The 20,178-nt window shown below is 41.5% G+C and overlaps 1 protein-coding gene across 2 annotated transcripts in view; it reads left to right on the plus strand.

Annotated features, from left to right (window-relative positions):
* Nucleotides 1-20,178, plus strand: part of LOC115582481 (ADAMTS-like 2) — a 37,282-nt gene that overhangs the window by 2,657 nt on the left and 14,447 nt on the right. Inside the window, exons 1-3 of one of the 2 annotated variants that reach the window (XM_030418475.1) lie at nt 5,458-5,616; nt 16,922-17,027; nt 19,628-19,770. In XM_030418475.1, the coding sequence (XP_030274335.1) occupies nt 16,923-17,027; nt 19,628-19,770 (248 nt within the window). In that variant the 5' untranslated portion in view covers nt 5,458-5,616; nt 16,922. Of the gene's footprint in view, nt 1-5,457; nt 5,617-16,921; nt 17,028-19,627; nt 19,771-20,178 lie in introns of those variants that run through there. The other variant, XM_030418474.1, reaches the window with a different exon arrangement.

Raw genomic sequence — 20,178 nt, forward strand, 5'->3', positions numbered from 1 at the left:
TTTCTGTGAGAAGAATGTGCATGTGTCCTCCCCACCTGTGGGTGAAAAGTAATTTGCTACAGTGAGGTAAACTGATGCAGGTCAGCAAGTCTTCATCCATACCACTGTCATTGGCAGCGTGAGTCAGATGACCTTTGATGACCCCACCCTGAGCACATAATCACCCTTCAAGACCTGGTCAAAGAGGTCAGGTCCTGGCTGTACTCTGGAATGTACCATGTGAAAGTGGGAGAAAGGCTAGAAGGCCCCAATGCTGTCCACAACAGACAAAGACATGGACAGTAAATTAATTTGTCAGTGGGGATCACTGAGTAATCTTGGATATTTTTACCAGAAAAGCTCTCGTAGTGCAGCTTTTAGTCTCACTGTATGTCTTGCTGATGTGGATTTTGTGTGAAATTTGAGGACCCTCAGTTCTTCATGTCCAGGAGAGTTTGTGGCCTGTGGTGACTTTCACCTCAGGACCCCTCAGTCTAAACACTGCGGGTTAGTGTGGGAATGTAGAGCAGACTTCCTGGATGCATCTGAAAAAACACTGGGCTTCCTTTTGATTCAGTAATAAATAGCTGTGACCTCTGACCCTTGGGCCCTCTTTCACAAATAATTGGAGGGCAGTGCTTATGTTTCAGCCAGCCAGTCAGCAAGGACAAACTGGAGCGCCTCACCTCAGTTATTATGTTATTTTACCTCGTCAGCAAATGGTCATTTTGAACGTGATTTTTGTTGTTGTTTTTAATTCATCAGATATTTTATTTCCATTCTTTGTTTTAATTAAAATGTCTTATTAGCTCTTGTAATTATATAAAACTACTTAATAAGCAGGAAATTATTTTTTTCCCCTCAGTTCCTTACAGAGATTTTTGGCCATCGTCCTTCGTCCTTCATCAAACTTTAATTAAAAGCTAAGCCTTGTTTCTCTGTCATTTGAAGGAGAGTTTCAGAAACTCTCAGACCAAAAGCAGCTGTCCACAACACTTTATTGCACATGAGTGAGATAATGTTTAAGATGTTTTGTTCAGTAGAAGAAAACAGTTCACATATTCACATTCTGTAGCGATTCAGCCGGGCTGCATTTCATGATGTCTTCCGCTGTTAATGCTTTGGAAAAACTCCCTGTTTCCCAGGAACATTTCTGAGCTGTACAGGAACTGATGAGTTTCAACCAACTCCTGGTTATTTGAATCAAGTTTAATACGGGGGGAAAAAAGTGTACCAAGCTTGCAAAAAGTGTACAGTGAGTAGATTTTTAGTACAAAATGTAAATTCAGTGATGATATCAAAAGCAAAATGCAAAAGCATTGATCAGTTATTTTCAGATACATTGCTAAAATAAAGGACTAAAGGTCCTGCTACACCAAACTGACATCAAATAACTAGCCACAAACTATTGCATTTATGTCCTCTTTCGTCTCTTTGACCCGGTCATGAAGTTCGTAGAGGCTGCTGATCCTGGTTCCATTGCCTGCTCCGGTGCTGCTCCCTGCCAACATTCACGGCTCTGGGCCTGAAAACCTGTCGGCGGTTGAAAGCTCCTGTGCTAGCAGTGTAAACACCAGCAGCCCCATGGTGCCCCCAGCTCATATTTTGGTACGGACAGAGTCAACTAGTCTGCGGTTTGCAGCAATTAGTGGCTACTTAAGCAACAATTAAAGCTATCTGTTCATCAGAATCACAGAGAGTTGAGGCAGATCAGCCGGAGGACATCAGACAAACCAGAAAACATTTTCCTTATAAAATGTAAACTTTTATGGCCAACATTGTTTGTGGTGTATTTTTTTTATATCCCTTTTTGACCAGGGTGGTTAAGGTGCTGGTTTGGAGCTAGTGCCAACTCTGGAAGTAGTTCCTTGCTGATGTTCCCGGTAGGCACCAACAATTTGCTGCGCTAGAATACAGAACTGCTTACGTCAGGCGGCAGGGGCACGTTTATTGGACCAACTGAAACTACTCATGACAACCATTTTTAAAAAGCAGAGCTAGTTAAGCATGTTCTGACTTCTCTACGGGAGTAAACAACATATTTTCACAATGGACGCCAAAGTAGTCGAGAGGTCAGGTTTAAATGCCCATGTACGAATGCAAAGCCAGGAGCAACGCTTGACACACCAAACTTCTTAGTCCATGTACTCTTCCACAGATGCTACCAAGTTACCAACACATTCTAATCCCAGGTCATCAGATGCTGATGCTGTGATTACATGTGTCAGGAGGCCAGTGGTGTGTGGCTTTACATAGAAAACAATGAGTTCTGGTGTTGATATTCACATAATTAGTAGCTGGTGCTTGTTGCCCACTAGCAAGACAGAGAAACTAATGACCCTGCGTCTACTACCCGACACTCAGCTGAACTTCCAGGTTTTCCTCTTTCTGTACATATTTTTTTAATCTATTTTTCCATCCAATTGTTTTCAGGAAGAAGCATGTTTTCTTTCACACATTTCAGAGTGAACCTTTTTTTTTTTTTATTTCATTTTTCCCTCTTTCTGTGGTTGTGTTTATAACGCCTTTAATTGCTCTTTTGTCTGCATGTGCCAACCATAATGACTCCAGACTTTGTTTGGCTCGCTGCAAACGGGCACCAGCAAAAAACACACCCATGGGAGTGTTGTAGTCCTCGTGCAACACATTTTCTCTATAGAGAGAGTTTTTTCTTCTGTTGTTGTGTGGAGGGTGGTGGGCTTTAATGGGTGGTGGCGGTGGGCGGGCCTTATTCCCCTGGTCTAGCAGCCTCCCTGAACTTTGTCTATCTGCCTATAAATCTGGCGATGGAGCAGAGCGACGACTAATGTAGCCAACAGACACACCGGCAGCAGATTTAGAAGAAGGAGAGAAATGGATGGAGAGGGATAAGAGGCCATGAAGGGATGGAGAACGAGATCGAGTCTAAGAGATACATGTTGCTCTTTCCGGCGAAACTCCAGGACCTGCATCATTAAATGCACCAGGAACCACAAGTGCTGCCAAATCATGAAGTACTGAGTTCATAAGGATTAAAACCTTAACACTAAATCTGTGTGAATATGTACCGAGCAGTTTACACGAACAGAATTAAATGAGAGATCAAGACAGAGAAAAGAGAGCCTAATCGAGAGGACAAGTGCAAAGCTGCGAAGAGACAGCTGTAGAAACAGACAGATGTGAAGAAATGGAGTGTGACCGAAAGAGGAGAGAAAGAAACACAGCGAGAAAGAGAGGGAGGGGTGAGAAATAACAGCAGAGAAAGAGAAAACACAAGAGAAGAGGAGAAATCTGACTAAAGCCAGAGCGAGTGAGACAGACAGATGAGGAAAAAAGAGGGGAAGACGACATGGTGGGCAGACTTGGTGGTCCTGAGACGTCTGCTTGTCCTCCTCTCATCATTCACTCTTCTCTCCTCGCCTCTCATTCCTCTGTCTGAATCGCCGTCCTCCCATCTGTTTTTGGCTTCCCCTGTCTTTCTCAGCGTGTTTCGGAGGAGGAGGAATCCCGTTTCACTATCACTTAAAGGAGGATTTCACTTGGAAAATAAGTAGTTATGGTCTATAGGAAAAAGTTGATGAAGATACTCAGGTTTCCAGGTTCCACAGTTATTCTATATGCTATATACGTGGACTTGTTTCAGGCTTTTTCCTGAAGATGTTTCATCTCTCATCCAAGAGGCTTCTTCGATTCAACTGAAAGTGAGGTGGAGAAACCGCTTGGATGAGAGGTGCCAGTTGCCTACGGTATACCACAATTACCTATAACAAAAAGGCGTGCAACTTCTAAAAAGTTTCATGGAACGCCAAACTATATAGAAAAACACACACATACACATGCACACACACTCATCATTGAACTAAGCACTTCTGTTCATTGGGCCACAGCTGTGTCTGCAACCGAAACTATCTATCTATGAGGCTGAAATATGCCCTGGAGGTCAAGTGTTGGTGATGTTGTGTGCAACTGTATGCATTAACATGTGTTTGCCTGTGTGTCAATAGTTGCATCTTTTTAAAATGTGTGCTTGTTACGTAGCTTTTCTAGTGGCAGCATAATCGCTCTCAGCTCGTGAAAGATACGGCACCTTCAGGTAGTTTCTGGCATCTTCTTTCTTCGTACTCAACTTCTGTTACGGTTGAAAGGTTAAATGAATAAGTTTTTTGAGGTTAAATATAGCAGCCACCAGTTATGTGATATGTAATCAGCACTAGCTCGTTGTTTGATCAGAGCTTCGTGAACGGTGTGATCATCAGATGCCATTTTCTTTTTTTCTTCTTCTCCATTGTGGGTTTGTTTTGGTCTGAGCTGCTGGGGCTCTAGTGTGATATAAAGTGGCACTGAATCATGTATATGCTACCTAAAGTAATCTTACTTCTTTTTGTGATGGCATGCGCCTCCTGTTGCGGTCATCAGAATGTATTGGTTGAAATTCTCTAGAGCTGAGGTGTGGGTTGTTGTCATGAAGTAAGATAACAGGGGATTCTCTTCGGCTGAGGTGATGTCAGGAAGTCAGATTAGCTGACGACCATCGCCTTGCAAAACATTGATGCACTGTACTGGGAAAGGCATGATCAACACCAAATATTAACACCTGTCATGAGATCTGCATCTGTTGCCCTTTTGTTACCTGACAGTATATAAGTCAAGACGATCTGAAAGTCGACAGAGAACACTCTGCGTGGGTCTTCTGTCCATACTGCATGTTTTAAACAGATCTGATTCATCACAAGTCGGTAACTCTTCAGGGAAGTAACAACGCTCAAATTTCACCAAGGAGAATTTCCCTTACATACTGGAGTGTTTGGTTTTTGTGTCTGCGCAACTATGTTAATATTAATCTTTATCAGATTACTTCATTACTATTCACCAGTCCAACCTGAGAGAAAAGAATGAGGACATTTCTTCCGGGAAACTGATGTTTCAGCTCAGTATACAGGCAGAGGACCCAGGGGAGGAAAGCACTGTGGGAAATAGGTTATAGTTCCCCTCTGTCTCCAATCTGTCTATCCGTCTCTGTCTTTGTCCATTTGTTTGTCCGTTTCCCATAGTGATATTCTGGATCCAGAACGGCAGATTCATTAGAAAAGGATGGAGGCAGACAGTAAGAAGGTGCAATGTAGATATGGGTTTAATATCAATATGTAATGTTTATATTTGCGGACTTGAGATGCCACAGTAATAAACCCAGTCTGATTTAGAGAAAACAAACGCTCAGAGAGAATGGGAGCAGAGCAACCAGCAGGGTTGCTCCTTCTTTTTTTCTCTCTCTCTTACTCCTCTGATCCTCCCACCTTCTCCCTCTGCTGCCACTCTGCTGCTCCTGCTGACTGAGGAGGAGGAGGAGGAGGAGGAGGAGGAAGAAGAAGAGGGATGCAGGGAGAGCACACCTTACCTCCCTCCCTTCCTCTCTTTCTTCCTCCCTCTGTCTGTCTCTCCCTCCTCACTCCACAGCAACAGCAGCACCTCACCAACACACCACAAACACACCACTGCTGTCGCTGGCACGCTAACACACACCCACACACACACACACACACACACACACACACACATACACACACACGCACATACACACACACACATACACACACACACAAACACACTGAGAGGTATCCTCAACACAGACCGAGACGCCCTTGGACTGCTGCAGGCGAGGTGAGTGGGTAAATATTTGAAACCTCCTCTGTGAGTGTGTGTGCATGTTTGTGTGTTTGTGCACGCTGTGCTTGAGTGTGACTGTGTATATAGTATATTGTGTTAGAGTTTTTGTGAGTTGTGTAAAGTTTTTGTGTGCATCATTGTGTAGTCTGTGATTCAGTTTGCGTTCATGTGTGTTCATAAGTGTGTGTGTGTGTTCTGGCTGTTTGCATGTCTGCATGTGCTAGTGTGGTTTGCAATGTGCTTTGTGTGTGTGTGTGTGTGTGTGTGTGTGTTTTACGAGGTACACCAGAGCCAATGAGACTTGTGTTTTGCACTAGACCAAAACAAATCCACAAAAAATAATGCTGAGTCTCTCTCTCACTCTCTGAAGTGTGTGTGTTTTTGTGCAGGCATGCATGTGTGTGTGTGTGTGTGTGTGTGTGTGTGTATGCCTGGAGAGGCCAGTCTGTCTGGAAACTTGTCAGCTGTTGGGAGATGTGTGTGGGTAAGAGAGTATGCGTGTGTGTATGTAAACTGGTGAGGTAGAGGCTAGCATTCGTGCCAGTGCTACTTGTCAAACTGTGGATTCTGGTTTTTGTGGCTCTAAACTGTTGCAGAGAATGACAGGATATGTCTCACCACATTTGTCAAATTTTACTTTCTAAACTCATTAAATGTATTTAATCCAAATAATGTAAAAAAAAAAGACATCTACTCACACAGATGGAGTCCTGGTGGTGCATCAGGCACATTTATGGTCAGTATTAAAGTTATAGTCACTTGAGATGTTTGGTGGTAGAGCTTTAGAGTTTTAATAGGTCAGTCTTGCCACTCAGAGACCATCTTGGCAATGCCCCTGAGCAGTTATTTTGTATTTAGAATATATACATGTTATACTTCTACTATGTATGTGCACACTTTCAGAATGCCAACGTACATTATGGCTCAATCCAGAGTGCTGTGACGAGGTTTGCCACAGTTGTTCAGTGTTCCCTGTGTTACATGGTGTTTGGGCATTGGCTGATTACATTACATTCCCACAGCCCGCAAAATGTTTTTTTTTTAGCAGTTGATACTTAGTGGGTGGAGGATTTGTCTTCACAGTAAAGAACACACCTTACATCCTGGTACCTGGTACCTATGACCATTATAGTTTACCTCACTGAGGTAACCTATGAGACCTGGGAATTCTAAACTCACTGAACACATTACTTCCTTATAAGAGTCAACTTGTGTTCCACCAAGTTAAATGTTTTAAATTTGAAGCTGCAGCTGTAGGAAATTTTTGTTGTGCATTAGCAGTACATTAATTAACAGTACTCGGCATTGTACAGATAGCCAGCATCTTTTCTTTTTGAGTCCAATGTGACCCACATCAGTACAGGTGTGCCCTGATCTATAAAAATATACTATTCACATAGCAGCTTTAGGCCAGGGCAGAAACATGACTCCGCTGCACACACCCCTCTGAGTTGGATGATAACAGTGGACAGTGCCTCCTCGATTCTCTGCTGACTAACTGGGCTCGCTGCCTTGTTTAAGGCTACAGACGTTAGCTTCAGGTGAAAATGGCTTATGTGATCAGTAGTTGTTGTGAGGCAGATTTTACACACAGTGTGCACGTTGTGGAGATGCAAACTCCGAATTATGCTCTGTCACTGCATCGATGTAAAATCTTTCACGTCCACATCGTGATTTGAATTGAATTCCACACCGCTATTATACTGGGAGGTATTGCTAATGCTTGTTCTACAATCACTGATATAAATATAATGGACAAATAGCCATTTAAATGCAGCTAAAAAAAATAAGATAACACCTGTTAGGGACCCAGATGTCAATTTCATGTCAGGTAACGTTAAAGTTTACAGATTCTGAACCATTTCAGAATTTATAATCCTGTTTAGGTCATGAGACACCGAATTATAATTTGAAGGATTGTTCAGATTTTGAATAAAGGACTGAATAAAATTCCATCTCATTCACAAACTTTCCAGCATTAATTGAATTTGGGTCATCAATTTGCAAAGCACTTTAAATCATCGTATGCTTGTATCTCTGATGGGTTTTTCGTGGTATTCAGTGTCGTCTTCAGTCCCATTTCTCAGATCAAACATAAGTCTAAATGTGGCTACAAGTTCTGCAGCAACATTTTTAACTATTACGCTGTTTGTTATATGACAAACTAATCTGGAAACTAATTCACAACTGAAAGAATGAAAATAACTAAAAGTGTGACAAGAAGGTCTACTTGTGATTAAACGGTGGTGAACTTCCAAGTAAATCAAATTATATTCTTTTCTATTTTGACATCTCAAGCACATACATTACCCAAACTCTTTAAAATTTTAAATTATTCATTATATGTAGACAGCAGACAAGCTATTTTCTCTTTGGATTTTCTGTTGCTGAAGTTTTGCCCCTTTACCCATTAAGCCTTTACCTTTATTAAGTCTTTAATTATGCTCAGAATAATATAATTTCATTATATGTCCATGAACAAAACCATTTTCATACTAAGTGTACTTAAAGAGAGTGATTTTGCACTTTGGAAACCGATAAAAGTCTGTGCACTTTCTAGGCAACATTAGCAGCATTGTGTACTTTACCAATGTGGCTTTTAACTGCGCAGACTTGCTCCAAGGAGTTTAGTGGTGAGACAAACCACTAATGGGCTCACTTACCTTCGCAGAAACCTGCATGGGAGTCTTTTAACTTTTTGTTTCATTGTGAGTGAATGTTATACAGATGAACTGAGCCTGGTGGTTTCCCTGGGAAAGCCAGCTCTGAGGAGAGCGTCAATAAATAGGTCAGGGTTCAAGTGTGAGCAATCTACCCTGGCTTCTGTTTGCCCAAGGGCAAACTAAACTCTACTTCTTCTCAGCCTGCCCTGCTTGCTTCTCCACAGAGTCTTGGCTGCTTTGTCCTTCTGATCTTGTCTATGTATGCATAGTCATTACTCCCCTTCCCTTTGTGTGTGTGTGTGTGTGTGTGTGTGTGTGTGTGTGTCTGTCTGTCCCTCTGTTCTCTTTCTAGTATACAAGAGGCCAAGGAGAGCCCTATACATTTTCCACTTTGCATGTGTACTTGATAGGGGACCGCTGCTGAGTTTGGCTGAGCAAAAAGGCAGAGGGGATGAGTCTGCCCGCTGACAAGCAGACATCCACAACCAGACCACACTCCTTCTCCAAGTTTGACCGATATGGGCCTTGGAAGGCAGGCAGCAACACTCACCACCAATATGTCATACCACTTTTTTAGTCTCACAACTATTTAAAAAGTCAAAACTATGTAGTGGTTTTCAAACATATCTAATCAACAAAATTGTCTCAACCATCTAAGCATCAATTTCTGAAATGAAACTATGCTTATAACTATTGCGACTTTGCATAACCACAATGAGACAGCAGTCGTCTGGGTTTAACGGTGAACTGCCTAATTTGTTTTCAGCAGTTATCGGTTTAGGTATAGAGGTAAAGCTGTGTAGGTGAAGTTCTTCCCACTGGACGTGCTGTAGCATATGTTGAATAATTGCGGCTTGCATGTGGAACTTTTTAAATTTGAAACACTGGGGCAAGTCTCAGCAGGTAGAGGGTGTTGTCCACTGATCAAGGACTACTTCTGTGACTGTCAGAGTGTCCTACTGAAAGACGCTGAATCCCAAATTTCTCCAGACGGTAGACCGGCACCTGCATTGTAGCTTGCTGCCATCTGTGGTTGAGTGAGTGTGTGAATGGGTGAATTAGAGGTGAATTGTAAAGCTCACTTTTTCTGGTTTTATGTGAACCAGAACAAATAAGGATGAGAGTCTTGCAGTGTGTTCTTGTTGGTGGTTACAGTGCGCACTAGTTTTCTGAAGAGATGAGGTGTGGATGGAATATTTTTACAAAGATGTAATGATGCCTTCATGTGGCGCTGCAACTAATGATTTTTTTGTTATCAGTTAATCTGTTTATCATTTTATAGATAACATAACATTTTGATTCACAAAATGAAAAATGAAAACAAGTTTTGAAAAAGGAAGCTCTTACAAGCAGCCGAAGTCCAAGTTTAGGTTTTCAGGTTGCCAAAAGTGAAAGACATTTGAGATACAATCACTGAGTCAGCAGATATTTTGCAATTTTCCTGAAAAAATGAATGAAACAATGATAAAGCTGTTAAGTAAGGGATAATGTATAGAATGGCGGTCACTATCGGGAAAATAAGTCCCGATAGGACGAACCCGATATTTTCCTGATAGTGGCCGCCGTTTTATACATTATCCCGCTTATTACACGGTTACTTCACAACATGAAAGAAAACTTGACACAGTGTGTCTTTTTACAATTTATTTGTCACCGTTCGTAGTGTTTTTCAGCAGAGAAATATAGTTCACCAAACCGACGCCATTTCGCTTCTCCCTCTTTGCTGCTTTCCTCTCTTTTCCTTTTCTTGACAAGAGTTGAAATCACCTGTTTTCCAAGAATATTAAAGTTAATGTGAAACTCATCCATACTAGTGGCCTAGGAGTACGTTTTTTCCGATATGAAGTAGACTACAGATCAGCTGACGTTGCTTAGCGACCGAAGATGCTCGAGTGAAAAGTGACCGGACTACTTGCGGAGCAAAGATTTTAAAGCGTGAAGTGCTACGAAATACTTGAATCAGAGGCAAAAAGGCCACTTTCCTTGACAATGGTCAAATATGCTTAGCAGCGGTCAGTTATACGAAAATAATTGACCGCCAAACGTTGGGAAGCCCCATTCAAGTGAATGGAGCATTCTACAGCATTAAGAAGAGCCGTGTAATGAAGTTGATATATTCACTCTAAGAAATAAGCACTAGCTTATTCTAAACCTGTGAAAAACATTTTCATTTAAATTGTATGATATTCATGTTACAGATGGCCAAGCGTGCCTGGCTAATATCTAGTATTGGATAATAATGTCCAGTATTGGTCTGATATATCGGTCTGACTGCTCTACTCCAGTCCAGCCTCCCAGAGGACAGACTACTGCTGTCTGTCTGCGGAGGCTGCCAGCACTAGAAAAACAAGACGGCGAGGCGAGGGGCCCTAGGGGGCCATCAGGGTGGGGACGGCAGAGCGGTGAGGGAGAGAGAGACAGTGAGGATGAGGGGACTGTGTTTACTTTTGTCCTCTGTGCCTGCCCGGCCTGGCTGGCTGGGAAATGACAGCAAAGGGGAGGAGGAAGGAGGAAGACCCTGTCTGGACGAGCGAGAGGCAACAGGCTGACTCTGGTGTTTGTGTGTGTGTGTGTGTGTGTGTGTGAAAGAGAGAGAGAGCCACAGAGACCTAAAGAGAGCATGAGATAAAAAGGGGCAGAAGTTTTGGATGTGTTTTGCTTTGGGTGCATGAGCTTCAATATGTGGGAGCCCTTCTGTCCTTGTTGGACCAAACTGTGTTTGGTTAGGATGTTAGACGAAAGTCAGGATGTTTCAATTAATTGAAGACACCCTGGTAGAGTAAGGACATTGTAGTAAATTGAAAGTTTGGCAAATGGAAAAAATAAAGAAATAAAGTGAGGGAATTTTGGCAAAGTGAAGACATTATAATAAATATAAGACACTTTGGCAAATATGGACATTGTGGCAAAATGAGAATAGCTGACCCAAATAAACTTTGTTGGTAGTGAGGACGTTTCAGCCAAGTAAGGACATGTTGGCAAAATGGAGACATTTCGGCAAAATTAGGGCATTTTAGTAAAGTGGGGACATTACAGCAAAGTGGGGACATTACAGCAAAGCGGGGATATTGTTCCATAAAAAGGGCATTTTGGCAAAGTCAGGACATTTGGGTGATCAAGGCAAAATGTGTACAATAAGCCAAAGTAACAGTGTTTAAGTCAATTGAGGAAAATGGCAAAATCAGAATGTTTTTGGCAAAAATGAGGACATTGGTGAAGTGAGGACATGAAATGAGGTCCTTTAGACAAAGTGAGGACACAAATTATTCTGTTTCAGCCAAGAGACAGAATAAGGTGGGTTATCAAATGGAGGATTTAACATCAGAGACATTTTGGCCATTCCATGTAGTCGAAGGGCCATTTGAGGGCAACTGCTCAGTTGTGGGTTGAGGTTTGGTCACAGGTAAGACCTATTATGAGACAAGGAAAGCATGGTATTGTGTCAATGGTGGCCCACTTGGGTATAGTCATACAAGTGTAAGCGGCAGAGACAAAAGTCTCTGTGTTAACAGTATGGCTGTGTGTGTTTTTGAGTCTGTACATTCATGCAAGGGCATTTGCATGCCTATATGTGCACATGGCTCCAGCTTTAGCATGAGTGTGCACAGTGGGCAACGTGTATGTGTGAGTGTGTGGACGCTCAGTCACGCCACTGGCTGAGTGTATACACATGTGCAGCTGTGTCTGACTGAGTGTCCCTCTCCTGTGTGTGTGTGTGTGTGTGTGTGTGTGTGTGTGTGTGTTTGGCAGCTGGCTGGGCTCCAGCTGTGTCTGGTTGGATAATGAAGTCCAGGTGCTGCTGCGCCTGCTTTAAGACACCTGTCACCAATATTTAGTGCCAGAGAAAGCCAGACTGCAAACAGGGCGAGACGAGCTGTTTGCTTATTTTAACAAGGCTGCCTAACTAGACCTGAGGACACGGGATGTACTATGAACCCTTTCCTAGAAGCTCCGTCTGTTTGTGCATGTATAGGTATGTGTGTAAGTATATGTGAGAATATGTGTGGCACGGAGCCTCCAGAAATCATCAAACCCGCCCGTGTTTCCCTGAGGTTCTGATTCAAAAAGGTTGAAAAAATTAAAAGGATTTGTATTTTCTTATTTCATCAGATTTTCAGGAATTTCCATTTCAGAATATATTTGGTTGGTCATTTATCATTTGTTGAGCAATAAACTCAATAGAGCATTTTCACACAGCACATATTTTTCTCTGAAGTTCCAATGCTGGGATAATGTAATGCTGCTGTTTTCTAGGTTGCAAGTCGTATAAACATAGGGAATCTGACAAAACATTTCCATTTTACCATTTGCCGATTGATCAGGAACTGAAAAGATGATGGATAGTGAAAATATGGGGGATTTCGGCCATATTTCAAAGTAAAAACATATTTGTTAACCCGTTAGCTTGCATTAGCATTTAACCACTTCCTAGCTAACATTACCATTTTGTTACTTTCGGTGCGTTTTACTTCCAGGCTTAAATTAATGTGTTCAAGATGTTTGTTGATACTGTGGAATTAAATCGAACTTTTCCTATGTTATTGCTGTTATATGTTATATGTTGTCAACAGAAGCTAATGTGTTATCAAATATGTTGTTTTATCTGGAAGTCAAGCCTGATGTCATTCCAGGTTTTCAATATCCATTGAGTCGTGAAATTACGACAACTTCTGTCGGATTGCCTCCGTTTGCAGGACTTTTAACCTGGAACACGGTTGTGTTGTGTTTGAGCCTCCCACCCTGAGCTTGATGGCAGAGGAAAATGGCCAGCCTGGGAAGATGGTCTGTTTCATTATTTCTAAGTTTAAGCAGGAAGATTACACTAGAATTGTATTGTGTGTTTTTTATTCAATACAACATGTAGACATTTGATACATCAAACAAGTATTACATACATACATACATACATACATATGCCAAAAAGCATTTCTTTGTTGCTCAGCACATTTAGCTTGGAGCTGTAGGGTTTCTCTCAAAAAATCTGGATGCAACTCATTGTGAGATCAGTTTAGTTTATAGATGATGGCCTAAGTTTTAGATATTCCGTGACACATCTTTTTGTTTTTCGAATGGTAAATAGTATCTTTATAAGTGTAATATAGTTTTGTACGATACAGTTAGCCAGCTAACAGTGAAAATGAAATGTAAACTGTAGTTTCACACACTGATCCCACAAAATGAAATAAAGATGATATACAGGGTGTCCCAAAAAAATGTATATACACTTTAAATAATTGTAAAGTTGGTGTTTATTAAAATTCATTTAATTTTCAAAATGTAATAGAATTTACAAACATAATTTTATTGTTTTGTCACCGCCTGTTCTCAAACTGACGTCTGTTCTGGTCCAGACTGCTGACAACGCGAAGCAATGGAATCGCACACATCACGAAACAATTCCCTTGGTATTTGTGTGCATTCATGTTCAGTGGCTGCTCTCAAATCAGCAATTGTTGCAGGTCTCATAGCGTAGACTTTGTCTTTTGGGACGTTCTGAACAGTTCCATCAGCTTCAAACTTATCTCTAATTCGAGTGATGGTAACTTGCATTGGTGGTTCTTTTTGAAACTCCCTCCTACATTGTCATTGCACTTTAACTGCGTTTTCATACTTCCAGTAGCATTTTAGAATGAATTTCCTTTCTTCAAAGTTTAGTCTGGCTGCCATCATTAATTCCAATGGGTTTAATCTGCAAAGAAAAAACAAACAATTGAGTTATCAGCTGCTAAAGTGTGTCTACATTTCTTTGGGACACCCTGTATTATGCTGCAGGAATGATTTGTACAATTTCTATAAAATGGCTTGTTTTGTTCAATGGGAGTGAATCCAAGCGTCTGTTAAGCAGTGAGATACAAACTTTTCAGAGCCGGCATTCTGCAGACTGCTGCTTCAGAAGTTTTATACTCCAGGATTTGGGTTCGGGATTCCATTCAATCAAAGGCTTCATTTAGTCATTAAACTCATATATACAACTACCCTCCACAGGAAAAAGGAGGGTTCCTGAGGTAGCCTCCTTTTCCTATGTGTCTGTGCCTGTTCATGTTAGCCTTTACATACAGACATCTACATTTCCTTATAGTCTGACAGGCCCAACAAAGGCCTACCTGTGTAAAGTTCTAGGAAACTTACCTTCGTCCTTCCAACATATTGGGGCTTGTTTAACTTTTACGCGGGCCCCTACGCTGTCCAACTCCCGTCTCCAACACCTGTGGCCTCTCAACAGCCTGTCTGTGTCACCCTCCACATGCCAGTGCCAGTCTGCCACTGACTGGCAGCACATTCAAATACCTGCAGCTGGCACGCCAGTTTCGACTCGAGCGTGCATTGTCTCAGAAAATGCCCTTTTGCACTCATTGGTGCTGTTGTTTAGCACCAAAGTCATTTTCTCTGACGTGCTTGGAGACGTGACAGTGCACACTGGTTTACATTTGAAGCAGACCTACTTGATGCTGTAATCCAGAACATATTTCAGCTACCAGCTTTATTTGCACTTACGAGACACAACTCTGATTTGATTAAAGCAAAAAAATGTGAGTCAGGCAGGCGCTTTATAAACACTTACTTACATTGTTTAGGTTAGTGCATTTAGAATGCTATAAGACAGGAGGAATCTCTGTACAGAGACTCGGTATGAAGGGTTGGAGTAAACAGCTCGAGGCATTGAACAGTCAAACAAACAAACAACGTAAAAAAATTAAAGCGCTTCAGAGGTGTTGGTAGTGTGTTTTTGAACTGGCTGTTTGTTCCTGTCTCCAGTCTTAATGCTAAGCTACGTAACCACGTCCTTACTCAGGCTCCATGCTGAATGCACAGCATGTGACATGAAAGTGATGTTCTCATCTAAATCTTGAGGAAAAAATAAATCAAGTATAATTATTAGGGCTGTCAAAGTTAACGCGTTAATAACTTGTTAACGCAACATCCTCTTAATGCCGTTATTTTTTTTAACGCGCGATTAACGCTCGGTATAAAAAAAAAAGAAACGTGCATTGTTTGATTTACGGCCATCAATGGCACCTGTAGTCTTGATCCAGAGGGCGGCAGAAGAATAAGAAAGGGAATCAGAAGAAGAAGAAGCAGGGTTGGCGTTCGGGAAAAACACGGTGGACTGAAAAGCGAAAGTGAAAGGAAATGGAGAAAGGACTTATGAACGGCAAATTCACTTTCAAAACACCTCCAGATGGTTCGGTCGATAGTACAAAAGTTATCTTCACGTACTGTCGACATGAAAAGAGTTACCATTGAAGTACGTTGAGTCTCAAATATCATTTGCAAGCCAAACACATGGCAGATGCAGAGAGCCCACCGCCCCCTCGCCAAAAGCTGACATCACCATGTTTTGATCCCATTTAGGGTAAGGGGATATTTTTCAAGCCTTTTATTTTCCTGAATGATTTGAAGTGTTGAATAAACATTTTCATAAAGCAAGCATATTTGCCCTTTCTTATGTTGTTAAGAATTCAATATGAACTGAAGTATTCAGAACATGAAAAAAATACATTAAGGTACATTTAGAACAAAAAAAAATTGCCAAAAAATAGTTTACTATGGACAAAATGCGATTAATCGCGATTAAAAAAATTAATCGTTTGACAGCCCTAATAATTATTTCTAGTTGTTGATGAAGTTCAGGGTTCTTTTTTTCCATGTATTTTTATTAATTTTTTCATTGTTCATTTTGTATTGTTGTTATCATCATATTAAAGCTTTAGCTACAAATACCTTCATCAAGACAACAAAATGTGAATTTATGTTGTAACATTAGTGAGATGCAGCAACTTCGCTTTCTGCTCCTCATTAAGTGTTGGCCGTGTGTCCACTTTCTGCTATTTGAAATTGTCTATGTAACTACTGCTATGTGCTCTTGAGCGCCGGATCTTGGACCAGCACTGACGTGATTTACTGTTAAACACCCTCCTCCTTGTGCAAAGGTAGAAGACAGCAGCCGCACTTCAGGTATCCCCCCTTAAACTGCCACAGATGTTCTGGAAGGCGAGGGATTTCACAGCGGAGTCAGAAAGGAAATATTAGGACCACAAATGTGTTCTCGTGGTGTAAAGCAATCCAACTTCAGGCCCTTCTGTGGGTTGGAAAACTGAGAGGCCTCAATTTGGAGGGGGAGAGGACATGAAAAAACACCCACATGTCTCGGCAATATGCTTTAATCTACAGTTTGCATAAGTGCCTGGACGTGGCTTTCTGATGCCACGAGAGCTCATTAGCGGTCATGATATTTCCCTTCATACCCTTCAGTCTTTGTCAAAGAGTCCTCGCTGGGTGCTTCCATCTAGAAACAGAGACAGATTTCTGGCCCGGTTTCCCTCGATTTATTATAAGGTTGGCTGCTGTCACGTATTGAGTGTTGAATACTGTAGAGACTGCTGATTTGTTGCAGTTGCAGTTTTCCTAACATTTATAAACTAAACTCCTACACATCCAGAATCAAATGCAATCTTTAGAAATCTGGGTGCTAGGACAGTAGAGTTGTTGCGCTTATGTTTCAGGCCAGGAATTATATTACAAAATTCTTTATAACTATATAATGTAGACAGTCTTCGCATTATTTATTTGTCACAGATATTAACCCTGCATTTCTGTCTTGTTTTCTCTTGTTTTCTCTCTCTTTGATGAACCAGGATGAGGGTGTGGTCATGGGAACAGTGTGGGGAGACTGGCGTGGTCCTGCTGGGCTTCCTGACGCTGGCTGTGTCCGTTGGGAACCTGTCCACCAGGGGGCTGCAGGTACACTTCACACACTCAAATGTTACGGGAAAAAAACGCTGCTGTCTGTGAGTGTTTTTTTAGTTGTCCAACAAACATTCAGCGTGAATTGTGATGACACCTGACGGACTGAATTTGCCACACTACGCAATCTGTACTGTGCCCAAGCAAGTTTGACCCCAAAACTCCAGTTTGTTTGAAACTGGACTCAAGCGCGATACACTTCCTTGACCCTGGCACGGTTGAAAGAGGTGTGTTTTGGCATGTTATGGTTGCTCAGGCACAAGCATGGGTGCGCAACATGGACATGACGTGTAATCATGTGTATTGTGCCACCTTGCATAATCGATAAACCCTGGAATGTGAGACGGCCACCTATGAGTAAAACAACACAAAATGAGCCATAAAAAGTCAGTAAAGTCGTGTTCTCTCTGCTGGTCTCCATTGTGCTGCGACAGAGCCTCAGCATGATGACGTACTGTATATACACGGCCCTTGTTCTACACCATCGTCCTCCTGCAGCGCACTTTCTTCTTCCTCTTCACAGACAGGTGAAACAGAAATACAACTCTTTAGGGTCATTCTTTCGCAAACGTTACAATAATTACGTTTAGCTTTTTAAAATACATAACAAACCATGAAATGTCCTTTTAAAGGCACATATTTAACTGTCAATTATTTATGCAGTTTCACTTCTTATTTGATTTTAATGTACCTCCTTAACATGAACTTATCCATGACAACTGAACATTATTCAGGCATAACCACACCTTTGAAAAGAGAGGAAAAACTTAATATAACTGATACTACACTAATGAAAGAAATTGTGTGACATACTCAGTCAACTACATCTGGACTGTTAGCTGGACTGATTAGGAGTGAATAATTCAGATGGTGCTCTTCGAAGGCAGGAGTGGTGATTTACAATGATCTTGTGGTGCGTGACGTTATACTGTTATGCCCGTCTCGTGGGCGATAACAGTCACTTGGGGCATTTGAAGAAAATTATTTTGAATCTCCTATTTTAAGGTAAAATAGTTACCTGGTGTTATATTATAGATTAAGATAAACCTTCTTGTGCTGCCCAGCAGATAAAGTATATGAAGTCGATAGCAGACATAGTAACGTCTTCATGGCAAATTAATTCAAACAGTCAATTTCAGGAATAAAATGGGCATTTTTTTTTTTTTTATGAAACTGACCTGACAAAACAAAAGTGAATGAATAAAAAATGGTAAAGATCCAAAGTATAACTGAATTAAACTAAAAAGGACAAAACATGCATCATGCAAGCAACTTTAGAGAGTTTTCTGAAGTTGCCGTCAAACTGATCTGTCAGTCCTCTTTTTTTTTCTATCTGTCTGTCTCTCTCTGTACCCATCTATCTCTGCCTGTCTCTCTCTCACTTACGCTCTCTGTCTGGTATTTCTAGTGTCTCTCGCCCTCTCTCACAGCTGCTCTATCTCACACCTTTACAAGGAGCCCGGTGCACATTCCAGCGGTCACTCTGATGAATCTGTCTGAATGAAGGGACGCAGCCATCGGCCCGAGTTAATGCTCCTCCTGCACATCAGGAATGTGTGAAATGCTGACCGTCTTCACACGGTGGAGTGCAAAACACTGTGATGCTCATTTGCTGTCATCCTATGTGGTTCTGACGCACTCTGTTCTGACAGCCAAATCGTTTGCACAGCAGTTATACGCAGTGGAAAAAAACTGTACTACCTGAACTATTACAGTCACTGCAACTGCAGATACGGTCACTATTATCACAACTTGTCCATGACTATTAACCTACTGCTGAAGAATGGCATTCAGCAGAGTGCATAACTTCGCCAAGGCCAAACAGTCCCCTTTAATTCAATCAAGCCTAATCCAATATCAAATAAAACATATTTCATATATTTTTTTTATTTGGATGGGCATCAAATTTTACTCACTAATCAGTACCAGCCAGCATAAACATGTATTATTCCCTGAGAAATTCATAACAAAGTCCCAGTGTTTGTGTAGCTTGTGTAACAACTTGGGCAGATGTCTGGAATATGGATGAGTTTAGGGACGTATGGTCCAGATATGGCAATAGCGGAGTACTGTGGCTCAAAGTGACTCAATACAAAGTTAAAGTTTCAGCGAAGAAATAAAGGTTTAAAAAAGATTTATTATTGGGGTCGCAACAGCGTTGAGATTCTGGACCAAATTTCAACCACAGGCAACAAATCAAATGTGATCTGCTTTGAGGGAAACAAGCCTGGTCGCAGAAAGCCTAAGTTGTGGCCAGTGTAAAACCCAGACCTCGTGGTGGCGCAGCTACATTCTGATGAGTCCCTGGTGGTGTGTGGGACAAATGGACTCTTAGACCTTAGACTTTAGACTCATAGACTTTAATGACCTCCTTCTCACAAAATCATAATTGAGAGTGCACAACTATGTAGAAAGATAAGAATATGCTAGTAACAGTCATCTGATTTGATTCCATACGTAAGAAGTTTGGTGTGATTCATATTCACTGTATACACACACCACTGCTTGTCCATCATGTCTTAATACTGACAATATGACTAATGCTACTGCTACACATGCCAATCGAACCACAAATGTCTGTGTGTGTCTGTCATCAGGAGGACGGCGTGGCGTCCAACAGTCTTGAGGAGGAGCTAGAGGTGAACACTTACTGGTGGGGTGAGTGGGCCAAGTGGACAGCCTGCACTCGTACCTGTGGAGGGGGAGTGATGTCACAGGAGAGACACTGCCTGAAGCAGAGGTCAGTCTGTCTGCATGCGCACACACACACACACACACACACGCACACATACAGATTTGTACTACTATACATTTTAGGGTCTACATCAGAGCATATACTAGAATAGAAGGTCCGAGTTCAGCCGTCCAGCATTAGCATAATGCAGTTTAATAAAAGTAAGTTTTAAGTTGTTCATAATGTACCAAAACATTTCATACACTTAACATGTTTCTTTGTCTTAATGGAATTCACTGTGCTTTTCACTAAGTTTCCCCTGAACTGCAAATTTGAGGACAATAAGCAACAAGTCAAAATTTCCAGCTCATAATATACTCTCCAGTAAGGCAGAGAGAAAGGAAGGGTGAATGATAAGAAACCACTGAATTAATTTCATCTACTTGTCACACAGAACAGCCTATGCTGAAACAA

This window comes from Sparus aurata, chromosome 5 (assembly GCF_900880675.1).
Source record: "Sparus aurata chromosome 5, fSpaAur1.1, whole genome shotgun sequence".
In the NCBI taxonomy this organism is placed as follows: domain Eukaryota; kingdom Metazoa; phylum Chordata; class Actinopteri; order Spariformes; family Sparidae; genus Sparus; species Sparus aurata.